A 9,456-nucleotide genomic window follows, 5' to 3' on the forward strand; every position below is an offset into this window, starting at 1 on the left:
CTCCACCCAACCATCCATCTACCCACCCTCCATCCATCCATCCACCCACCCACCCTCCATCCATTTGTTCATCCATTTATCCAGTCACCTCAACATCCATCAGTCTCTCCATGCATCTAGCGAGGCAGCCATCAGCAGCCAGCCGTCTAGACACTCAGCAATTCATCCGCTGACGTGTTTGTCTCAGTTCCCTTTCACTAGTCTATATCCATCTACCTCTTCATCTCTTCATCCACCCACCCTAACCTCCAGCCATTCATCCTTCACCAGTCCATCGAGCTCCACCCTCATCCCGCCTCCTCCTCATCTGTCCACCTGTCCATCTGGCCAACCGCCATCCAACATTCATCACTGACCCACTGACCAGCCTGTCTGTCCACCCGTCTGCCTTCCATTTGCCCCTCCGGCCAGCAGTTTCTTCAGTCACCATCTGTCCCAGTTTGTCATGCATCTCATCATGAACTTTTCCTCCATCCATCTCCGACTCAAGCTAGAAAGTTTCCATTCATTTACCCCTTTGTCTGTCTGGCCGTCACCGCCCAGCTGCCATGCGTCCCGCCATCCTCGTAAGTCATGCTTCTGCAGATTTAATCATTCATCCAGGCAGACCAGGATTCATTCATTCACCTACGTGTTCATTCATCCATCCACTGACACATTTTTATAAGAAATGCTTGTAGGGATTTTATTTATTTGAAAGGCAGAGACTTACACAGAGAGATCTCCCACCCACAGATTCACCCCCCAGATGCCCACGACAGCCAGGGATGAGCCAAGCCAAGGCCGGGAGCCAGGAACTCAGTGTGGATCTTCCACACGGGTGGCAGGGAAACAGGTACTTGGGCCATCGCCTGCTGTCTCCTGGGGCATGGGTTGGAAGGAAGCTGGAGTGCAGAGTGGAGCCAGGACTTGAACCCAGATATTCCAATATAGGAGGCAGACATCCAAAGTAGTGGCTTAGCATTGCCCCAAATGCCAACCTCCATTAAGTCTTTAAAAAATCTAAAAGAAAAATTTATCGGTGAGGTGGAGAGCCAGGGAGAAACACAGAAAACAGCCATCCCCTGGTTCACTCTCCACACGCCTGGGACAGCCAGGGCTGGGCTGGTGCGGGAGCCAGGAACACAGTCCCGGTCTCTACTGTGGCTGGCAGGAACCCGATTACTTGAGTCACCACCACTGCCTCCATTGCATTGGCAGGAAGTTGGACTCAGGAGCTGGGGGCAGGAATGGGCCCTAAGTCTACAGTGTGAGATGCAAGTAAGGCAGAGGGACAAGCCAAGAAATGACGACTGCTTCACTCTCAAATGCCTGCAACAGCCAGGGCTAGGCCAGGCCAAAGCCACGAGCTAGGAACTCAATCCCGGCCTCCCACAGGGGTGGCAGGGACCCAAGTACTTGAGCCACCATCCCCCGTCTCACAGGGTGCGCATTAGCAGGAAGGTGGGTGGGAAGCAGACCAGGACTCAAACCCAGGCACCCCGGTTTGGGATGCAAGCGTCCCGAGCAGCATTGTTCTCGCTGCACCAAATGCCTGCCCCAGGCTCACCATCCCCACTGTGTCTTCAGAGGCCTTTTGCCACGCAGAGGTCGCGGGGACAGGGCGTGGACATCTCTGGGAGGCTCTCTGCTTACCGCAGCTCGGTAGGGGCCAGTTCTGCAGGGGCTGGCAGGACAAGCTCAGGGGCTCAGACTCCGTTCCTAGGGGCCCTGGCCAGCTGGGAGGGGCCTGATCAGGTGTTGGCTCCAGAAGCATCCTGATCCTTGAGAAGCCAGAGTCCAAGCGGAGCCCCGGGTGGGAAAGGTCAGGGTAGGAGCCAAGCCTGGCGGGGGGGGGGGGGGCACCAGGAGTGGCCAAGTGGGCAGTCTGGGGCCTTCTTGTGTGTGTGTGTTGGGGGAGGGGCATCCAGGATGAGGCCCAGGGCTCTGGCCTGGGGACCAGGGGATGATAGAGCCAATCTGGGACAGGGACCTGGAAGGAGGAGCAAGTATAGGGGAGGGGAGGAGTCTGGGGGTTCCTGGGGGGGCGGCCAGGGGGGAAGGAGTCTGTGGGGTCCTGGGGTGCGGCCAGGGAGGGGAGGAGTCTGTGGGATCCTGGGTGGGGCAGCCAGGGAGGGGAGGAGTCCATGGGGTCCTGGGGGGATAGCCAGGTGGGGAGGAGTCTGTGGGGTCCTGGGGGGATAGCCAGGGGGAAGGAGTCTGTGGGGTCCGGGGGGGATAGCGAGGGGGGGAGGAGTCTGTGGGGTCCTGGGGGGATAGCCGGGGGGGAGGAGTCTGTGGGGTCCTGGGGGGATAGCAGGGGGGGGAGGAGTCTGTGGGGTCCGGGGGGGATAGCGAGGGGGGGAGGAGTCTGTGGGGTCCTAGGGGGATAGCTGGGGGGAGGAGTCTGTGGCGTCCTGGGGGGATAGCCGGCGGGGAGGAGTCTGTGGAGTCCTGGGGGGAAGCCGGGGGGGGGGGAGGAGTCTGTGGGGTCCTGGGGTGCAGCCAGGGAGGGGAGGAGTCTGTGGGGTCCTGGGGGGATAGCGAGGGGGAAGGAGTCCGTGGGGTCCTGGGGGGATAGCCAGGGGAGGAGGAGTCTGTGGGGTCCTGGGGGGATAGCGAGGGGGGAGGAGTCTGTGGGGTCCTGGGGTGCGGCCAGGGAGGGGAGGAGTCTGTGGGATCCTGGGTGGGGCAGCCAGGGAGGGGAGGAGTCTGTGGGGTCCTGGGGGGATAGCCGGGGGAGGAGGAGTCTGTGGGGTCCTGGGGGGATAGCCAGGGGGGGAGGAGTCTGTGGGGTCCTGGGGTGCGGCCAGGGAGGGGAGGAGTCTGTGGGATCCTGGGTGGGGCAGCCAGGGAGGGGAGGAGTCTGTGGGGTCCTGGGGGGATAGCCGGGGGGGAGGAGTCTGTGGGGTCCTGGGGGGATAGCCAGGGGGGGAGGAGTCTGTGGGGTCCTGGGGTGCGGCCAGGGAGGGGAGGAGTCTGTGGGATCCTGGGTGGGGCAGCCAGGGAGGGGAGGAGTCTGTGGGGTACTAGGGGGTAGCCAGGAAGGGGAGGAGTCTGGAGTAGGGGGGGGTAGCCAGGAAGGGGAGAGCAGTTCTGAAAGCTGCCACCTCCCACAGGGCGCCTCTGCCCATGTGCAGGAGTTCTCCAGGTCACGGGTTGGCAAGCTTTGGGACAAGCCAAGAAATGACGACTTGAGAAAGTCTGTCAATAAGTGCTTGAAATGTTGTAAAACTGGTTATTGGAGGGACTTAAGCCAAGGTTCGGCTTTTGCAGGTGCAAGGGACGCTGTGTGTAAGCTGGGCTGCGTGGGCGCCTGCATCTGTCAGGGCTCAGCCACTCTTAGGGTTTGTGCATTTCACTAACAACTTTTGCCACAAAGAAAGAAGCCTAGACAGACATTGTTCTCCGGTAAGGACACACTTGCTGAAGTTCAGGAGTGACGGGTGCTGATGCCGAAAGTCTTCCTGGAACACAGCAAGAGAGAAGACGGTAAGGAAAGGCCAGGGGCTGGCCCGGCGGCTCTGCTGGAGCAGCGGGAGGGCTTCAGACCAGCCCAGGGTATCCAGGCGCTCTCAGTGGGAGCAGTTCTGTAACTTTCCTGCCTGTCTGGACAAGTTCATAATCAAAACTTGGGAAAAACTTCTGCATACAAACTTTGACCATAGTGTCTCGTGCAGTGATATAAACTGGGACATTTTAGGGGACTATTTTTAAAAAGTATTTATTCAGAGGGCTGGTGATGTGGCGCAGCAGGTTAAGCCACTGCCTACCATGCTGGCATCCCACACAGGTGCCAGTTCGTGTCCCGGCTGCTCCACTTCCGATCCGGCTCCTTGCTAATGCACCTGGGAAAGCAGTGGAGGATGGCTCAAGTCCTTGAGCCCCTGCACCTGTGTGGGAGACCCAGATGGAGTTCTAGGCTCCTGGCCTCCACCTGGGCCAGACCTGGCTGTTGTGGCCATTTGGGGAACAAACCAGCAGATGGACGATCTCTCTCTCTCTCTCTCTCTCTCTCTCTGCCTCTGCTTCTCTGTAACTCCTTCACATAAATAAATCTTTTTTAAAAAACTATGAAACTTACTCAAAATTCTACAAAAAGCGTGCTTATGCTTCACAATCAGGATGGAGATGATGGAAGAAGCTGGTTGGGGCCCAAGGCCATTCTCCTGGACTGGGGGCCGTGGCTGATGTGAAAGCCGCGGACGCGGAAGGGCGCGGGGAACTCCGCGCGGGTGTGGAGGAAACTGCGCAGGCGCAGGAGAGCCGGGAGGGCGCACGCGTGCCTGGGTTTAGGGAGGCGCTGGTTTTTCGAAGGATGCACAGGAAACGAAGGCACAGTAACAGCAGTGTCTTCACAGAAAGATGTGTTTAAAATTTGAATGGCGAAATGAGAAAGACGCAAGAAAGCGCGCGCTGTACCTCTTGTGCCATCCGAGAGGAAGTGCTTAGCAGGCCAGCCCTCGCCTGCAGGTGCCCCACGAGGAGTGGCCTCCCACGGGTCCCCACAGGACCCCGCTAGCAACCAGGAGGCAATGATCGTGGCCGCCCCTCCGCAGACCCAGCCACCCTTCACGGCGTCCCCACCATGCATCGCTGTCCACTGTATGTATTGCAGGTTGTACCAAGGGACCGGGAATCATCGAAAAAATGTTTTTTTTTTTTTTTAAAGTATGTATAAGTGACACCAAATAGAATAGAACTCAATGAGACAAGGAGCCCTGGAGGTTTAGGAGAACCACTTTTTCAAGTCCCCAACCCTAAGGGGTCCAGGATTCCACACCCATCCAGGTCAGGGCGCAGCATGGCCAGAGCAGCGCTGGGGAGCTCGGCCGGGCGTGTGCAGCTCCTTGGACCAAGTGTAGCCCCGGACCGCGGCGGCCGCAGAAGGCCTGGTGCAGGTCCAAGGTGCAGGGCAGACTTTAGGGCGAGCCCGGTGACCCCCCTGAGACCAGAAGGTCAAACGGGGTGTTCTCAAAAGCCCACTTCCCCTGCCCCTGGGGACATCCGGCTCGCATCCGCAAGGGACCCCCGAATGGACTGGAGAATCCCCGGTGCTGGGCGGGGCTGGTGCAGCCTCCAGAGAGCCGTCCTGGGGCTGCAAAGCAGGGAAACTGCCCTGAGCAGGGAGCGGCCTGGGACCCGAGACACCTGTCTGGCTGCACACCCCGCCCGCTGGGACATCTCCAGGGCTGGAGACAAAGAGGTGGGACGGGTGAGATGCAGAAGGTCTAGGAGCCCAGGGAACGGGAACGTTGTCACCCTTCCCCTGGCGGGGGAGAGGGACCGAGGCCTCGGCGGTGGGGACGCCCAGGGACGGTCCAGCCACTCCCCGCCCACGAGGCCCGCAGATGAGCCCCAGCCGCAGGCTCCTGCCTTCTCAAACCCAGATGTGAGGCCAGCCCCTCTCCCACTCGCGCCCATGCCACGACCCGGACTCCCGGACAGGAATCCCAGAAGGGGTGCAGGATCCCTGTGTGGGCCCAGCTTTGAGCCCGCTTTCCTCGCGCACACGAAGGGACACACACAGGCACCACCGGTTTACGCTTTATTTGCAGCCCCAGCCGGGCCCGCCGCTCCCGCGTCCGCTCAGAACACGCACACCGAGTCCAGCTGCACGTCCCCGGCCACCTCGAGCAGGCGCACGCGCGCCGGCGGCATGCGGTGGCGAAAGTGGTGGTACTGCGCGTCCCCGACCACGGCCTGCGGGACAGGGGCAGGGCTGGCACCCGCGCACCGACTGCGCGCGACCAGCAGGGGGCGGCCCGGGCCCTCCACGGGGACCCCACCCTCGGCCCGGCTCTCGCCCCCCTCGGCCGGCCCTACCGCCGCCAACACCCGAGGGAGCCGCGCGGGCGAACCCAGGGGCTGGGCGCCTCCCCCAGCGCCGCGCCGGGCCAGGCCCGGGTCGCACCTTGTAGCCGTCGCCGGTGACGATGAGCAGCACCTCGAAGGGCTGCCCGCGCCGGAAGGGCAGCCCCGGGCCGCGCTCCTCCTTGCCCCAGGCGCCCTGCTCCAGGCTGTTGAAGACCACCTCGGACAAGTCCAGCCGCGGGTTGAAGTGCAGGGCGGCGTCGGCGCCCTGCTCCTCGCTGCACAGCAGGTTCACGTGGAACCTGTGGGGCCAGGGCGGGTGAGCGGGTCCGTGACCCACGGCCAAAATCCCGATCCTCGGGGGGGGGGGGCTGCCACTTCCAGGGCACCCCCCCCAGTGCCCGCAAACCGGACGGTGTCCCACGCCCCGCAAGAGGGCCCTGGCTGCCAGCCACCCAGACCAGGGCCTTGTGTTCCTGGCTGGGACCCCGCCTTTGCCAGGAGCCTGGGAGCTGTCCAGATTTGGCAGGGTGGGGTGGGGGCGTCCCATGGGCCAAACTCTAGGAGGCCTGAAGCCCCCACCCCTGGAAGCCAGGACTTCTGGGCAAGGCTGGGCAAAGCCTCCACGGTGGGGGGTGCCTGCGGGACTCAGGGAATCCTGGAGTTGTAGACATGCAGGGCTCGGTGAGTGAGGACACCCCAGGCTGCCCTGGGCCCCAGAGTCTTAGGCAGTGGGGGTCCAGCCGGCAGTGGGGGAGGAAGCCCACGGGTGGGTGTCAGTAGGCCGGGAGGGGCCTGCATACGCCAACCCTGGGGGTAGAGATGGTCGCAAGGACCCCATCTCCGGACGGCAGGAGCTGGGGTTCAGCTGGGAGGCCAGGGCTCACCTGCCAGCCTTGTCAGGGACGACACCCCGGATTCTCAGCACATTGCCAGCCTGGACGCCCTCGGGCAGGGAGGTCTTGTGCGGGAGGCTCTGCGGGGTAGGGGGGAGTCACCAGGGGACAGAGGGCAGGGCAGCCCCAGGAACCAGCGAGGGGCAGGAGACCAGGGAAGAGACCAGGGCCAGAACAGAGAGAGGGAGGGAGGGAGGGCCAGAGAGACAGGCAGGGAAGTGCGGGAGACCCAGGGACAGCACCCAGGGAGCAGAGGGCAGGCAGAGGGGACAGCGGGGCGGGCAGGGGCAGCCCCGAGGCCACAGCCCCGGCGGGCTCACGGCGCCCTGCAAGGGGAACTCCTCCTTTGAACCCCAGGCCTCAGCCAGCCCCAACCCCTCCCACGAGCCCCAGCCTAGGTCCAAGACCCCAGGCCCAGCCCCTCAGGAGCACTCACGGACATGGTGAGCGGTGGGTGGGACAGCAGCAGTGGCGGTGGCGGGGAGACTGAGGGGGGACCTTAAGCACAGGCAGGGCAGGGCCCGCCCTGGTGACTCAGCCCTCCCTCCCCGCCCACCGCCCACACCTGGCACAGACCCTGGCCCTGGGGCAAGGCGGGCAAGGCTGGCTGGAGCCGCCCCCACGGAGGGCCCTGCACTGCTGCCTGGCGGCTCCAGCACTGGGGCCCTGGGAGCCATCATTCTGAGAATTAGCACTGCACAGGAGGCCGGAGCTGCAGGCCCTGCAGAGGGAGGGCTCGGGCTCACTGAGGCCTTGGCAGGCGGGGCCCCAGAGGCCTGGTGGGGGCTGCCACCCCAGGCCCCTCTTCCCTACCCACGCTGAGGGTGTCTCCGGGACCCCGCAGGGGCCTGGTGAGGATGGCAAAGGCAGCCGCGCGGAGCGGATTTCCGCCTGGGGCGTCCAGTCTGCCTGCAGCCCCAGCTCATTCCTAGACCTAGCAGGAGCTCAGCCAAGGGGGGAAGCAGCCTTGGCTCCGCCCAGCAGCTGCCCAAGACAGACAGCCACAGCGCACCCCATCCCGGGAGTAGCTGCACCCTCATTCTACAGACGGCTTCCACGAGACGCCATAGCGGGCAGGTGTGAGCGTGCACTACCTGGTGCGTCTCTGCCTGTCTCCCTGCCTGTCTCCCTGGTCCCTCCACCCAGCACCACTGCCATCGTCCCCCCCCCAGGTGCAGGATGGGGTGAGGAGGGGAAGCAGCCCAGCTCCCCCCAGGCTGAGAACAGGAACAGAGAGGGGACATCTGCCCCGCCCCCATTCTAGGGAGAGTACTGGGGGGAGGGAGAAGGCTGAAGGTCTTTCTAGATGGTGGGGAGGGCAGGCAGCTGAGTAGAAACTGCCCCCCAGCAGCCCCTTGAAGTTTCCATCCCACCCCCACAGCCCCCCCCTGCCCCACCCAGCAGGTGGCAGAGGCCTGGGGCAGGCGGGGCGGGGGGGCAAGTCGGGGCAGAGACCAGACCAGATTCAGATCCTGATCCTCCTCCTCATCCCAGGCCTCCCAGACTCCCTCTCCCCGCCCCCCCCCCCCCCCCGCACACAGGGGCCAGCTGAGGGGAGCAGAGCACTGAGGGGGAGGCTTGGCACCTGCTCTGGAGGCTGTGAGCACCCCCATTTTACAGAGCAGAAAACTGAAGCTTCTAGAGGGGCAGCCTCAGCCAAGGCCCCGCGCAGCAAGGTGGGGCCGGGCCGGGACCCCGAGGGGGCAGGGGACAGCGTGCAGAAGAGGGGACGCCCAGGGCTCAGGTGCTGGGTTCCGGGAGCGGCTGCTTCTCCTCCCCCTCCTCCTCCTCCCCATGTTAGGGCCTCATTGGCCACTGTCCCCTTGCCTCCCGTGGGGCTTCTGTCCTGGTTGCACTGCCCAGACTTTCAGCAGGAGCCGCACATGGGCCCGGCTTGTCTCGGGAGGTGGCCATGATTCCCCTGGATGTCTCAGCAGCGGGAGAATCCGGTCTGGGGCACTGTGGGTCTGTGTCTTGTGGGACTGGGCTCCCTGGCGCTGTGACCGCGCCTCTCTGCTCTGCCCAGTGGGAGTGGGGCTCTTCCTTCCCAGCCCCACTGTTTATTTCCCGATGCGCTGTTCATCCAGGCCGATTTCTGAGCCCAAGACCCTGTACCGTCTGCACCCAGCCTCTCACTTGTCTCCCCTGCCTGTCCTTTTTCAAAGGAGCTCACTGAATAGATGGAGTGATACAGCTCGCCCCAGGGGGTTCTCATCACTGCACTCAAGTCGTTTCTGGGGCAGGCTGGAGTCTGTCAGCTCTGCTTCCAAACCCGCTCCCTGCTCATGCGCCTGGGAGAGCAGTGGAAGATGGAGCAAGCGCTTGGGGCCCTGCCACCCACGTGGGAGACCTGGAGGAAGCGCCTGGCTTCGGCCTGGCCCAGCCTTGGCCGTTGCGGCCATTTGGGGAGTGAACCAGCTGTGGATGGAAGCTCTCTCCCTCCCTCTCTCTCTCTGTAATTCCGTCTTGCAAATAAATAAATCTTATAAAAAAAAAAAAAAAGAAGCAGCGGAATCCTCCTGGCAGCATTGTGGTGAGCTGGTTTACCAGGGGACTCCGGTGTGGGCAGAACGTGAACGTGACTCCCACTCACTCACGTAAGCCCGGACCAGCTGCAGCCCACCTGGCCAGCCTAAGTTCCCGAGGGAGCAGGGCATCGCTGACCAATCACAGGAGGATCAGGGGCTCCACTGACCAACCAGGAGCTCGGACGCGGCCCCTGGCTCTGCGCGTGGCAGCGAGGGCTTCCTTGCTTCCCAACTCGCTG

General features: G+C 63.1%; 1 protein-coding gene and 1 long non-coding RNA gene across 2 annotated transcripts; one reads left to right on the plus strand and one right to left on the minus strand.

Annotated features, from left to right (window-relative positions):
* The first annotated feature begins 734 nt into the window (after positions 1–734).
* On the plus strand, positions 735–4,069 carry LOC138846451 (uncharacterized). Its single transcript, XR_011383942.2, has 3 exons — positions 735–835; positions 3,256–3,471; positions 3,773–4,069. It is a non-coding gene; the product is annotated as an uncharacterized LOC138846451 (long non-coding RNA).
* Positions 4,070–5,514: 1,445 nt separating this feature from the next.
* LOC138846450 (galectin-7) lies at positions 5,515–7,234 on the minus strand. Its single transcript, XM_070062247.2, has 4 exons — positions 7,126–7,234; positions 6,681–6,769; positions 5,894–6,095; positions 5,515–5,682 (listed from the first exon to the last, which is right to left on the minus strand). The coding sequence occupies exons 1-4, from the start codon at positions 7,129–7,131 to the stop codon at positions 5,569–5,571; spliced, it is 411 nt and encodes a 136-aa protein (XP_069918348.1). The 5' UTR covers positions 7,132–7,234; the 3' UTR covers positions 5,515–5,568.
* Between the last annotated feature and the right edge of the window lie 2,222 nt (positions 7,235–9,456).

Source organism: Oryctolagus cuniculus, chromosome 18 (assembly GCF_051225735.1).
Source record: "Oryctolagus cuniculus isolate XC-2025 breed Fujian yellow rabbit chromosome 18, ASM5122573v1, whole genome shotgun sequence".
NCBI classification, from domain to species: Eukaryota; Metazoa; Chordata; class Mammalia; order Lagomorpha; family Leporidae; genus Oryctolagus; species Oryctolagus cuniculus.

Excerpts from the sequence above, each read along its gene's own strand:
- LOC138846450 (XM_070062247.2), bottom strand. Across the intron at positions 6,096-6,680 it reads GTCCCTGACAAGGCTGGCAG|GTTCCACGTGAACCTGCTGT; the intron begins GTGAGCCCTGGC and ends CTGGCCCCACAG. Across the intron at positions 5,683-5,893 it reads TCACCGGCGACGGCTACAAG|GCCGTGGTCGGGGACGCGCA; the intron begins GTGCGACCCGGG and ends CCTGTCCCGCAG.